Here is a 14912-nt window from a genome sequence, read left to right as displayed (position 1 = left end):
AGAAATCACTGGGTACTTCGACAGACTGTTATCCCCGCTGGTTACTACCACTCAGGATCCTACTGCTTCCATGAATTTTGGTACATGCTGGTGGATCGAAGTCTGTGAAGTGGCAGTGAATACGGAGCTAAGGAGGTTTTACAAATACATACACAGGCAATCTTTTTTTGACCAACAAGTGAGAAAACCCTAACTTAACAGAATGGCTACACTTGTAAACAACTTTCTATAGGCAAGAGTATCTATAGTCTAGCAAAGAAATGTGATTTCAGGGAACAATTCCAAAGATGAAGGCAAAGCATTTTGATTACAACAGGCCGGTGCCATTTTATTCAGGTGTGGGAATAGTGTTCTACCCTCTAGGACTCTTTAGAACATATTGTAGCTCTAGTATTTTTAGAAACGCATAATCCCTAAGGCACTGCAACATTCTACCTAGTTTTCTAATACTCCCCCCACCCCACCAATATTCTTCCTCTCATGCCAAACTTGCTTCCTCTAGAAGAATTACTCTCCTATATCTGGAATTTATTAGAATTTACTGATACAAGCTAATAATTCCTAAAAGTTCTTTTTACTATCACAGACTCTAATAACGTTAAATTGATTTTGCTACTTTGTCCATTCTATAAAATCAATCCAGAAAGAATACTTATGACAGATATTCAATTAGGGGGGTTATTTCATCATAAGGATCTTGATGTTCTTGGCTTACCTGAACCAGTGTTTGTCCTTCAGCTCTTGAATTCCTCACCAAATGGTTATTAGTTGATCCTATAAATGAATGCTGTGGTCTATTATCTGCTTTACTCAAATTCTGGCTGTTATGGAAACTCCCTGCTTCCTGGTATCCACTGTCAGAATAAGAATTCATTTGTGTTGAACTTCGTGAGTTACCCAATGATCCTGCAGGAATGAAACCAGCAGGAAACACCTTTACTTTACACTTCGGATGCTCATTTTCAAAAAGTGTATATGAAAAGCAAATCGAATGCTTAAAAGATAATACAACAGACCCTCACTTTCATGGAGAGATGTCTGCTCTGGTGAGTAGAGGGTCCCTTGTTCTGGTTCTGTCCTGATGAGATAGTTGTTGGGATGGACAGCGTCAGAAACTCTAGGTTTGTTTACACCAGTATTTGGCACATCTGTAAGAAGAGAAGTTTAAACAGCGAAATCTAATGACAGTATTACATAAAAACTTGCTAAAAAAAGGTTCAGATATTTGTACCTTCTTATAATCTATATGTTAATAAAAGACTATTTTCATTGTAAACTGCACAATGATTTACTCTTTTCTATATGGAAGTGTTCCATATACCCATTTTATTAATATGTTTTCCTAAATTTCATGAAAGTTGTTCATCCTGATTACCACCCCAAGTGAACTTACAAACTATGTTAAATTAAAATCTGAAAACTGACCTTGTTCCTCGTTCCTTCTTGGAAAACTCACCACTCAGGTGACATCCTCCAAGAGGACTAACAAACTCAGAACAGTAGACAAGTGTTTAATAAAAGGTCCTCCATACCTCCAAACTTTGGAAATAAAAACTTGCATGGTGTTTACATTACTGAGCTTGGTAATGAAACCTCTGAAGGTAGAACTAGGCTTTTATGTCATATTTCATGTTATCTAAAATCAGTGGAACTCAGTACGGAGTTTTCAGATTTACAAATGATGGAAACTTTAATTTTTTATCCATTTGCTTATCTTACTTGTAGTCTCTTTCCAAACGAATACAGACAAATCTAACCTGATCCTTGTTTTCTCTAGCCAAATCAGTCGTCTCTTCCATGATCTTATTTTCCTTCCAACTGTACCATTGTGCCATCTTGAACTTAAAAACAAAACTATTTACCTCCTTTCCTATTCCTGCTTTTTTTTGTATGCTACAGCATACAAATCGAGGTGGTGTAATTACACTGCCTGTCCCCATTTCCATTCATATATGACCTCTTTTCTCCATTACCTTCAAAATATATTAGCCCATGTTATGATTATCTTCACAACTCTGTCTTTCCTCAAATTTAACTCTCAGGTTGCTAGTAAACACTTTTTTCAGGAATGCCGGCTTCACTATCTCTTCAAAGATTTATATGAAGTCTGTATCACATTCCGAGTCCAACACAGAGTCCTAAGGATTTCAATGTCTTCATTTGTCTTTCCTTTCTGACTTTCTTCCTTTAGCTATTTTTTAAGGCCCTAACTATGCAGCTATGTGAAAAGACAGGCGTGTGTGTAAGAGAGAAAGAGAGGGAGTGCCTGGGGAAAAGGAGCTTCAGAAAAATTTCCTTAAGGAAGTAATATCTTACCACAGGAGGCCAGCTTGCCCCTTCTTTACTACACTTATACCTCCCTCCACTAGAACATAAGCTCAGCATGAGCAGGGACTCTCGTCTGGTATGTTTACTGTTACTTCCTCAGTGCCTAGGATGGTACATTCTACTCAGCAGGTGCCCAGTAAATATGTGTGGAACAAACAAATTCCTAGTAAGAAGAACAACTCTTTAGTGAATGCTGATTCATGCCTGGCATAGTGCTGCAGCTTTAAAATGTTCAATAAAGTTTATCTATGTAAAGCGAAGTGAAACTTTTAGGAACTGCTGATCAAGCTAGTTTGGAAAGCAAATACAAGGTTTATAGGAGAGCCGGGAGCCCCACTGCATTCTAAACCTTTAGCTTGACGCTGAATTCAATCCAAGGTTTTGTTTCTTAGCCTCCAGAAAGATTCACTGACATTCTTAATATAGGCTTTTAACGACCTGTCTCCTGATTTATTATTTGACAGTACATTTCTAGGTGGTAGAGTTCTGTGACGGTTCTGAATTCTTAAGCTTGGAATTTCAATAAAGATTACAGATTGTGTATGGTTTCCCTGGTACACACTGAAACATGATCTGAGTCTCCGGCAGGCTGATGATCCTGAAGAGTGATCTGCTTCATTTGTAAGTCTTTTGTTACAAGTTCCAGGGTTCCACATGCTCTTATATAGCACTTCTTGACAGAATTTTACGCAGGACTGAGTAAAATATGTAGTTTGCTAGGCTACTAGAGTTTTCTGTAGAACTGGAGTGCCTGGGAATAGCAATGCAAGGGTCGGCCTGAAGGCAGGGCTGTGCTGAGTCTACCTGGGCTTCGTTCGTCCAAATGAAGCCCAGAGACATTGAATACAAAACGGCAGCAGACATGGAAGCACCCCTGCGGTAGCTCCAAGACTTCTCATACATGGAAAGGGTACCGTTTTTCAAAAGGAAGAGAGGTTTAGATAGTTCTTAGCTTCAGGTTTAGTACGAGATAAAACGTGGGATGCCAATACATCAAAGCTTTTGGCTTGGAAACACTAGGTGGCATGCAGTGTCAGGATCGGAGAACTTATCACCATGGAAACCGAAACCCATTAGAGTTCCATGTATGCCTCTTCATTTTTAAAAAACTACTAGGAGCTATTATTTAAATAGGAAAAGAGAAAGAGGCACCCTACAAATCTGTACCTCAGCAATTGTGTCTCCTCACCCAGAACATTTTCTCACAAACCATGTGGCAAACAATTGTGCTCATTTAAACTCTTTAAGAGAAGCTATTTAAAATAATCTTGGGGCACTTGGACAGCTCAGTAGGTTGAGCGTCTCTTGATTTCAGCTCAGGTCATGATCCCAGGGTTGTGGGATCTGGCCCCACGTCAGGCTCTGAGCTGAGCATGGGGCCTGCTTGGGATTTTATCTCTCTCTCTCCCTGCCCCTCATCCCCACTTTCTCTAAAAATAAGATAAGTTAAGATAAAATAAATCTTAAATAGAACAAGCACAAATTGTGAGATACAGGATTCTATACTGGTCACCCTAATAAATAAAACTTAACTAGTATCTCAAAAAATACAAAAACAAACAAAATAAACAAAATTACCCTGAAAGTAGTATAACCATGTACCCTCTCAATGTTAGTACCTGTTTCTTATACTTTGAAATGCAATGCCTCAAACGATAGAATATAGAAAAGGACTTTGAGATGGTTAACTAGAGTACTAAAATACTAAATTCCCGTGTCCCCCAAATCCAATTTGAAGATCTAAATAACTAGGTTTAGAGAACAGGATATAAATTTCATTTTAAAGATTTCATTTTTAAGTAATCTATACACCTAACTTGGGGCTTGAACCCACAACCTTGAGATCAAGAGCTGCATACTCCACCAACTGAGAGAGCCAAACACCCCTATTTTTTATGTTTAAGTAAGTTTTAAGAAGTTGATAGATAAATGAGATTAATCTAATATGAAGTACAAAACAACCAAATTTTAAACTACGAATGAGGTCTTCAGTCATTTTTCTATTTCTGTAATGAAGCCCAATGTAATCTATATATGCAAAGACAAAAAGATACTGACATCTTAATCATTAGAAGTTAAATAATTTTCAGTTTTACTATTATTTACTATTTTGTTGAAAACTTATAATTCACAAATTATATGCACATATATAAATGTATGTATGCATAGATGTTATACCTAAGGTAAGAAGACCCACTTCCTAATTACTGAATAAAGTATTCATATTGTAGTATGGTAAAGTTCGAAATTATTATATTTTTAAGTTTATTAATTTTGAGAGAGAGAGCGAGCGAGCGAGCGAACGCATGTGCGGGGGAGGGGTAGAGGAGAGAGAATTCCAAGCAGGCTCCATGCTGTCAGCGCAGAGCCTGATCTCACAAACCCAGAGATCATGACATGAGCTGAAATCAAGAGTCAGAGGCTTAACCAACTGAACCACACAGGCACCCAGGTAAGGCTTGAAATTATTAATTATGCGCTATTTGTGCAATCTTACTCTAAAATAAATGTCTTTTTAAAAGTTTATTTATTTTGGGGGGGGAGGGGGAGTGGGGGAGGGGCAGAGAGACAGACAACAGAACCCCAAGCAGGTTCTGCATTGTCATTGTGGAGCGTGATGCTGGGCTCAAATTCATGAACCGGCTCAATCATGACTTGAGCCGAAGCCAGATGCTTACCCGACGGAGCCACCCAGGTGCGCCTAAAATGAATGTCTTTTAAAAACACATGCTAGAGGAATAAAAGAAGACACTAGTCAAATTTACCAGATAAACCACAGAGCCTCACAGGATGGGATCACTTCATGCTCATTGCTATAAACTAAAATTAAATAGTTGGCATGGTGTGATTTAGCACAGTCAGAACATGCAACTGAGACATTTTTATGAGCAAAAATGACAAACGGAATGTCAATGCTATTTCTTTAATCTGTGTACTGAAGAATATGTGTTACTTTTTCACAAATATGTTTTGTGGGACATCAGAAATATATTATGGGGCATTTTCAAACCTGAAATTATCATTTTCCATGAAAATACATGTTTAAAAATGTAGAATTTGAACAAGCTTCAAGGTAGAATGAGATAATCTCCCATTTGTGTTTACGACTAGGAGATTATTGGAAACATGGCCCTTCTTGCCTATTACATTTCTTCTGAGTGCTCCAATATCACTAAAAAAAAAAAAAAAAAAAAAAAAGGGGCAATTAACTAGAAAAAGTAGAAGGTTGCGGCTAGGAAAAATATTAGTGGGTAAGGGATAATAATGCTGTAGGGCTATGTAAATCTCATGTATTATCCACCCCATTAAGCTTACAGTGAAAGAGAAAATACAAAGTGTATTATCTTTTCTGTGATGTATGTCCAAAATATACACCAAGTATGCATAAAAATATGCTCAGGAAACAGGGTAAGGTCTCACTAAAGAACTTAAATTACTGAAATTCCTCTGCTTTGTTAATCTATGTGTCTTACTGTTTAGAGTATATGAAACAGAGGTCTATGCTAGGTGTAAAATTACCATGGAAACAGGAACCCAGAGATCAGTAAGGAGATTTTTAGTATATACAACCCTGTAACTAGTCTTTCTTAGTCCAGCATACTGTAACTTTGTGCTAGAATCTCCTTGTTTGTGCCTGCTCTGAGTTGCTATGGTGTCTAGAGGTTTGTCCTTACATAAAAGATAGTGCAATATGAGTTTTTGCAGGACTCCTGTGATGGTTAATAGAATGAATGCAGATGATTTTTTGACAGCTAAGGGAATGGAGTATCTCACTTTTTTTCTAACTCTGGACTGTGAATTGAAGTTAGCCTTCATATTCAGAGTGGCAACACTTTATGAAAAATAAGAATAGAAAATTTTGTCTTATGGGGACTCAACTTCCTACTTGGCCATGGTACTGTGGCTTCCTGTAGGGCTACGGGCTCAGAAAGGAGTCTATCCACAGAGCTGTAGAAATAGTCCAGTGCCTTCTATGGCTAAGAAGTAAAGCTCTAGGCCAAATTCTGGAAGAGAACACGGATGATGGCCTTGAATAGACTTCTCTTCAGTAACTTCTTTGATGTACATGAGTCACTTCTATAGCAGGTAACCCAATTATTGTGGGAAATGACATCATTGGGGAATACTGTTGTGAAGTAAAAATGTAAATAGGGCAATGGAAACATGAATCATAAAAACATTCTTTGGTCTATAGAAGACATAGATAGATGTTGACTGATATTTTAAGAATATTATAGATACCCAGAGTTTGTTGACTCAAATATAAATTACTGTGTGTGTGTGTACCCACATATGATACCCTTTAAAAGTTGGGCTTTAATGGAAGTAAAAAACTTCTGGTTCTCGAGTGTGTCTAGGTTTCTGGGTCTTATACATGCTTATATTATCTTTTAAACATTAAGACAAAGACTCCAAAAATTTTACTCATCTAGAAAATGTTGAGTGAAAAGTCTTGGAAAGCAGAAACCATTAATGAAGTATCTCCTAGTTCACTTTACACTTTGCTCTAAACATCAATTAATCTGTCTTGAAAGCCACTGTAAAAGCTCATCTGTCTAGATTCAATTTCATGGTTTAAGCAAACTTTGTATCTACATAAGCTGGTATAAAGCACTTTCTTCAATTTCTGTAATGACACATCTGTAAAGTATTTTATAGTTTTATATGTCACCAGAGAGATCTTTTGTTCATAATATTGTAAAATTCCTGAATTCCGTTCAGGAATACAAAATGACTAAAAGTATTTTTTAGAAAAAAAAAAAGGAATTTTTGCAAATTGTCATATTAAAATGAGTATTTATCAAGTATTTTTTTTGTCTAGGCATGAATTAAAATACAGGTGTCATACTTACCATAAAGAATTTATATCTGTAAGAGGAAAACTAGAAAAACAAGGAGTTTAGAAATGTAAGAATGAAAAGAAATAGATCACACATGTCAAATTTCCAACACTGAGTTTACAGGTAGGTACTCATGAAAGGCCCTGGGCCTCTTGCTTCCTATAGAGAAAGCTGAAAAAAGAAAAGGATTTGCGGTAATGTCTACGAAAAATAAGTGCTCAAAATCATTCAAATATTTTTCCAAGGACACACTTTATTCCTTAGGGAAAAAGTGTTACCAAATATAAAAGTGGATATATTTGATAGCCGGAGATATAAGATAGATTCCCTCTGTTAAAAAAAAAAAATTCTTTAAAAAGACCCAGACAAATCTGTAAAGGAGGATATTCACTACCATAAGAAATGAATGGGTCTTCTGAAACTAGGTTTTTCTATAATTTTCTATTGGGTTATCTTTTTTGGTAAAGATTATCAAGATAAACCTAAATACAGACTAACTTTCTGGCATAAGAATGAAATGTGGAGTTACAGATGATAGCCTGACTCCTTGACATTTCCCAAAGCAATGACTGTTCACTGAGGAAGTATGGCTCTGTGTGTTGCAGAGATGGTAACAGAAAAGAAGGAGCTTTTAAACTTGATAATTTCTGTTTTATTTTAGGTAGTTAACAGAATATTTCTTCACATATCACTAAGAGCATGAGAACACTTAAATACTTATTTAATACATTTATATTAAACATGGAAGGTTAGAGGCTAGAACTGGATACGAGATTTTCATACAGTCCTAAATCACTGTATTTAAGTCTTTGAGGGATGTATGTAATCCATCCCCATATATTATGTGTAAATGGTGTAGGAATGGTCAGATACATTATTTGCTAAAGTAAAATGCAAATACTCTTATTTGCTGGTTGCCACACATCCATGAACCATGTCTAGTACTTTTACTGTAAGTATCTTTCCTGCAGATCACTTTACCATAAGCATTTTCAACAGAAACATTTTCGCTGTTTAATTGGCCATAAGACAATCTTGCCATAAAAGATAAAAAAATAAAATAAAAATAACTGGCTGACAATTTGGCTTCTTTTCTCCAGTGATGCACTACTCCTATTTTTATATTACGTAAATCGTAGCCCTCATAATGGTTTGTACCGTGGCGCAGAGGTTTGCACCCACATTTCCCACAGAACTTTGGAACATCTATCAAAAGACATGTGACAATATGCTAAGAACAAACAAGGCTTATCACAGCACAACACAAAATTCAGTTTCAAATACGCATCCTAGCATTTGAAATCTGATGCCTCTCTTAATAAAGAAATTTTAGTGAAAAAAGAAAAAGTGTGATGTCAAACGAGGAGACACATCAACAAGCAAAAAAAAAAATGTGTTTAATACTATCAACAAAATACTTTGAAGACAAATGCTTAGGTACAACCCACAAAATAAAGTCAGTATTGCCATGATTCTACCTTCCACATTTTGAATGTATTCAAATATTTTGTGTTTTGTAGTAGTCTTTTACATTTTGCTATTCATTTTTCATGTTTCATTATGTCCTTTGAGTGAATGTCCCTCTTTTGTTTTTCGTGATTTTATCTTTACAGTGCAACTGCCTTATGGCTAGTTACGCTGTGAAAGTGTCTGTGGCCGAGATATGTACAATGAAATTACTTACAATCCACACAAACACAGTGATAAATGTAGAGTTCTAAACTAGCAGAAAGGCTGATGTCCAGCATGTTACAGAAAATTTTGCTTAAGTTAGGACTCATTTAACAAAATCCCAACTATGTGGAAATACACGTTAAATAGCATCCACTGGCCGAGAAACTCTCTCATCTACCTCAGAGTGGTTTCATTTGTGTCACAGCTAACCTTGGGAGTATGACCAACAGTTGGCTGACTTTAACATGTGCCACTTTGATGTACTACTTTAACCCACAGTATGCTGAACCCTTTGTTTAAAGAATTTGTATTCAAGTATTCTAAAATTTAAGTTTTCAAACTTTCATAAAAGTAGAGAGATCAACAAACCACCTCCCCAATTTAAGTTACAACATTATGCCATACTTTTTATGCTCCATTTATCTTTCTTTTCTACTATTATAGAATTTTAAAACAGATCCCTCACATCAGATCATTTCAACTCTAAATACTTCCATATGTAGCTCTGTAAAATAAGGACTTTGCAAAACTACATTTATTCCACCATATAATGAGTTCACAGTCAAATTTTCCTGATGTCTCAAAAATTTCTTTCTTCAGTTGGCTTGTACTAGTCAGGCTGAAATAAGATTTACTGATGGCATTGGACTATGATTGCTACTTAAGTACCTTAAATCTAAAAAGAGGCTCTCATACCCTCATTTTCATGTTCTTGGCTTACTGAGGGAACCATAGCAACAAACTCATAGGATGCTCCACATTCCGAGCTTGTGTGCAGGTTTCTCATGGTGGCATTAAAACATCCTCTAACCTCAGTATGTCTTGTAAACAGAAAGTTAGAGCCAGCAGCTTTCAGGTCAAACTTTTGTGGTTAGAATACTTTATGGATGGTGCTGTATGCTTTACATCTTGTCATACTGTAACGCTTAGAGTTGCTAAGATCAGTCAGCCAATTCAGGTGATGGCAGCCCCATCTTTCCATATTTTCAAGTTCATCATCAACCTGTCTCCTAGTGCAATGGTTTCCAATGTTGGCTGCACACTGCAATCACCTGGGATGGGGTAGGTGCAGAGTTTAGAAACTATCACTGACTGAGTCCCATGCCCAGAGATTCCAATTCAAGCTGTGGTCTGAATATTAGAGATTTAAAATATTAAATATTTAAGATATTAGGAATTTAAAAACTCCCAAGATGATTCTAATGTGCAGCCAGGATCAAAATACAGTGGTTTTTGCATACACTGACAATCTTTGCTTGAACCATTTCATTAGAGCATGCAAATTGGTGATTTTTCTAATTTTATTGTTCTTTCTACATTTATCAGCAGGAATTCCTTTGGCGTATTTAGATACCTTAAGATAGCTATTAATGGCCAGGATTATTTGGTTATCCTAAAAATAATCTGTACAGGATAGTAGGATAAACTTTTAATTCTTCTCTTTAATTACCAGTAATTAAATTAATTTACTTTTGAGTAAGGCAGTGATTCTCACACTGCACTGTGTGATCATCAGGGCATATTCAAAAAGTTGATGCCTGCTTCGGGCCCCAGACTTCAACAGCTCCGCAGGCAATTTTAATGTACAACAAAGTTGGGAACCTCTGGAGGTGTTAGTACCCGAATTACCTCCAATGATGATAAACAAAAGTTTGTTGTTTGCTTGTTCTAGTAGTGGTTGTTGCATTTCTGTTGACAGAAAAATGTATGTGATCGTTTTGAGCCAGATATGAAAAGAAAAGAAAGAAGAGCTGACAGGAAACATGACAATTTTATTAAATTCCAAGATCAGGTTGATCTCCAACTTCCATAAGAACTAATCAAATGATAGAAAGGTCAGTGGTTTGCTGGTCTCCGCACAATGTTCTGATTTAATGAATATTTAAGAATTATTTAAGTGATTTTACTGTTAAATCTGTCTATAAAGCTTATGATATAGGGCATTTGGAAACAAATGGCTTTTTAAAGCCTAATAACTCACTAAAATTTTATATATTCATGAAAATTTACGCTCCTAGACTCTGGCAACATAGCAAGCATGGATAGGCATAGCAGTTGGTATAGGTAGGAATATTTGTAGGGACACCCTCAGACTCTGACAGTCAGCACGAAGGTTGTTTTGAAGTAAAGACATGTGAAATTCAACAAATGTAGAAACAAGCCTTCTTGGAGCATCCCTTATTTTACTAAAAGCAGAAACTTCTGGGAGTGAGGCTGCCATGGGTCCCTTCTGGGGGAGATTCATGGCATGAAAAAAAAGTGGGAGGACCACTTGTACCTGCATAAACAAACATTATTGCAAAATTTCTTAGATCCCCATTGTTCCCCTAGGAACCTATTTGTTTTCCCCCCAGAAGCCTTTTCTGCCCACTTCCTCTCCCCCATTAAGCTAGGTAGATAACCCCTAGTGTAGCCATTTAGGTAAACTACTTTCGTGAGCTCCTATGTGTATCTGAATACTTTGGGATTATTTTTCTATTAATTTAACTATTGTCAGTTAAATTCACTGGCTCCCTCAGTCACTTAACCTAAGAAGGCAGAGGAAAAGCCTCACTCTTCCCACATACTGTTAAGCATTTTTGGTGGGCAGTTTGACAATATGTGCCCCTAAAGCCCCCGTATACACACTTGCCCAGGCAGTCCCACTTAAAAAAATGTAAGCGACAAAGATACTCAGATGTGCAGAGAAACCTTTTACCATTGTTCGTCAAAGTAAAAAACTGGAAAAATAAATTTACTAATAAGGGATTGCTTACATAAATTTTCTAAACCATGGGTATTTAACCATTAAAAAAGAGGTGGGTCTTTATATACTGATAACAGAAACACATGCTTGGTTTTCACTATGCCGTTAAGGAAAAAACCTACATTATAGAACACTGTATAATATATCCTCACTGAATTAAAAACAAAACAAAGCCAAAGGTGTGTGTGTGCGCGCGCGCGCATGTGAGTAGGTATCTACAGAGGTGTGTGGGGCAATGGCCATTATATAGAAAGATGTGGGAATGAAGGAAATTTTACCTTTACTCCAAGTTCTTCAAGACTTACTTTTTGTAAAATATAGAAGGCCTTTTGTAATAAAACATTAACAAGTTAAGAGAACCTTTTTGTGGTGATCAGGAAGCTATAGTGTTGTAGCTGTGGTAAGAATATCATGACTATGTAGCTAAAAAGGCCTGAAAAAATAAGGGAGGAAAAACTTGGCTGGTTTTAACAGAAAGTCGTATTCCTCCTGTTATTTAGAAGAGAAACAGGAAGGAATAAATATATGATGAAATTTTGTCATTTGTACAATTCATAGCCATAATAAATCATAACATCCAAAATCCTCAATAAAATAATAGTCCTTTATACGTGATTGCTAATCTAATATTCTATTTATGGACATGTATAATATAACTTCCTATTCTATCTCCTTTATAAATCCGGCACATTTCTACTGAGGCATAAAGTGTTCCCATTTAAGTTTGTGTCCTATCTCATGATGTGTTGATGCTTTTTTGTATTGTAAATTACTTGCTCCAGATGGAGGAAAAAAAGAAATAAATTGACTTAGGGCTAGTCTCACATTTATCTCTTATCTTCAGTATTTATGTTTTTTTTTTTTTTTTTTTTTTTAACCCACCGCAGTGGGAAGAAAGTCGTATCTATACATTTTAGGAACAAAATTTAAATATGTAAACAAAATACAAAACCCAACCCCTATAAAGTCTTAAAATTAGTAGTATACATTAACTATTAATGTCAGTATGTACCACACAATAATGATTTAATGGACAGTATGTTAAAATTATGGCACTTAAATACATACTCCACAATAGATGGATGTGGCACTGTGAAGTTAAATTACCCTATCAGTTTAAAATTTGTTTTACCACCATCTTTTTCATTCCCTTTCACATTTTATTGTCAAATATCCACTATTTCAACTGAATGAAATCATTAATATTTTCTCTCTTACTCATTACTTATTACAATAGGCCCACCCAAGTCTCTCTACCCCTTAATGCCTTCTGGGTCAACCAGAAATTTCCCTTACTTTTATTCTCCTGTGTCCTTTGCTAACTCGTTGCTTTAGGAAAAACTCTAATCTTGTGGCTTCTTTATTTTCTTAGAAGTAGTAATTCCCAATCAGTTATTTAACATTCATTAATATCTGCTCTTGAGACTATTTCTTGAGCACTTTCTTCTAGTGAAAGGGAGCCAGATTCCTTGGCCTGTGGGCACAGACAGGTGCACTCAGGTTCAGAAGGGGGCCCCTTCTCATCTGCAGGGAAGGGGAGGGTGGGGGGCTGCCGGAAGAAGGCTAGGATTCTCAGGCTGATGCCATGCTGCTCCCCTCCCCTCATTTTACACATAAGTACTAAAACTGGAAACTGCCTAGACTCTAGTATTTTTTTCCGGGAACAGAAAAACTGTGAAATTGTGACTTGTGGCACAATTCACTTTACAGGATGTGGCTGGAGGATTTAAGTAACAGCCAATGAACACTTTGACAAAAGGACTCAATTTATGGCTTCAACAGCTTCTTTCTGGTGGGCAACACAAACTATGTATCTTTTGTGTGTGTGTGTGTGTGTGTGTGTGTGTGTGTGTGTGTGAGAGAGAGAGAGAGAGAGAGAGAGAGAGAGAGAGAGAATTGGTGTGCTTTTTCTTAAAAGAGAAGCCCAAGCGTTCCACCTCCTTTCTTTTCTTTAAAGACTATTTTGCATAATATTTTCCATCAAGAAGAATTATAATCACATGTGCATATATTTGTATTCTCACTTTCCTCCGGCTTTTACCTATTATTCTATTATATATGTTTATGATTATGGTGTTTATTTTCTATCTTATTGTATGTGTTCTTAAAAGCTACCTCAAATTTTGGCAGAAAATAAGATATTGTACAAATGCATCAAATTTTAAGAGAGGTGAAGATGTGAACAATGGAAAAATGGAACACTAATAAAAGAGAAAACAGAAAGGAACATTAAGACAACATTCTCTCCTCACTGCTCTTTAGTGGAACATACATAAAAAAAAAAACAAAAAACACAAGGTTATAAGAAATGCAAGGCTATAAGGAAAAGACAGAGCCAAAACAAAATGATAAACTCTCTTCATAAAAGACAAAAGGATGCACATTTTATGTTTATAGAGAGTAGATATGTAACACTGGTAAGCTAGAAAATATGGAATAATGAAGAGAGGGGAACAGAAAAGCAAGATAACAATAAAGCATAAATATTTCAAAACAACTTTATTACTTCTGGGGAAGCTTCTCCTTAAGACTCCTTCCCAACCAGCCTGAGAAAATTGTAGAGGGGATGGTTCTTCCTTGTGTTTTGGGAAGTAATCTCTTTGAGCCCCAAACTTAAAAAGCTTTGGCTTTTTACTTTCATACAGCCTACTATCCCTCATACAAAAATCAACCAAACGACTGTCAGACCAAAGGACCAACCAACCCGAGCAAACAAACAGGGATTCTGCTGAACTGAATCATAAAGAAATGGAAATCTTTTCAGCCTAGGGCATCCTGAGCTCTTCCTTAGAAAATGACTCTGCAGTAAGTCAGCTATTTAAAAACAAAATTCAGCAGCTGGTCTCAGGTTCTGGCATTTCAACAGAATGTGTAACATCCTGAAAACACCAGAGTAGGCAGGGATCTCTCCCAGGTAGTGATCAAACCATTGCCCTGTTAACAATTCACCTCACTGCTAAAAGGCAAATTTTTAAGTTCCAAGCTTTTCAACTCAAGTTTGTAATATGTATATAAAGGTAGAGCAATTGTCTGCAACAAAATGTTCAAAATATTGAAGAAAAATGAGGAACAATAAGAGACTTTTAATCCTAAGTCTTTTCATGTAATCCTTTCTTATTTAGGAAACCAAGAAAATTGAACAAAGATGTTACTTTTGTCAAGATCTAGTCAAAGACAAAGACTACCCCTATCTATCTATCTATCTATCTATCTATCTATCTATCTATCTATCTATTAAATTTTAAGCCACCCCTGCCCTTATTCTCATCAGGACTACTAAATTCTAAAAATGAGAGGATTTTTATACTACATTTAGTATTTCT

General features: G+C 36.2%; 1 protein-coding gene across 14 annotated transcripts in view; it reads right to left on the bottom strand.

The window, feature by feature from the left end:
* Positions 1-14912, bottom strand: part of PKP4 (plakophilin 4) — a 239789-nt gene that overhangs the window by 58356 nt on the left and 166521 nt on the right. For 10 of the 14 annotated variants that reach the window (XM_045479902.1, XM_045479908.1, XM_045479915.1 and 7 more), the window contains 2 exons: positions 1017-1148; positions 716-906 (listed from right to left, as the gene is read on the bottom strand). In XM_045479902.1, the coding sequence (XP_045335858.1) occupies positions 716-906; positions 1017-1148 (323 nt within the window). The remainder of the gene's footprint in view (positions 1-715; positions 907-1016; positions 1149-14912) is intronic. The other 4 variants (XM_045479912.1, XM_045479906.1, XM_045479910.1 and 1 more) reach the window with 1 other exon arrangement.

The sequence above is a fragment of the Leopardus geoffroyi genome, chromosome C1, assembly GCF_018350155.1.
Source record: "Leopardus geoffroyi isolate Oge1 chromosome C1, O.geoffroyi_Oge1_pat1.0, whole genome shotgun sequence".
Classification (NCBI taxonomy): domain Eukaryota; kingdom Metazoa; phylum Chordata; class Mammalia; order Carnivora; family Felidae; genus Leopardus; species Leopardus geoffroyi.
Note: the sequence above shows the minus strand (reverse complement) of the source record. Positions and strands in the feature narration are given on the sequence as shown.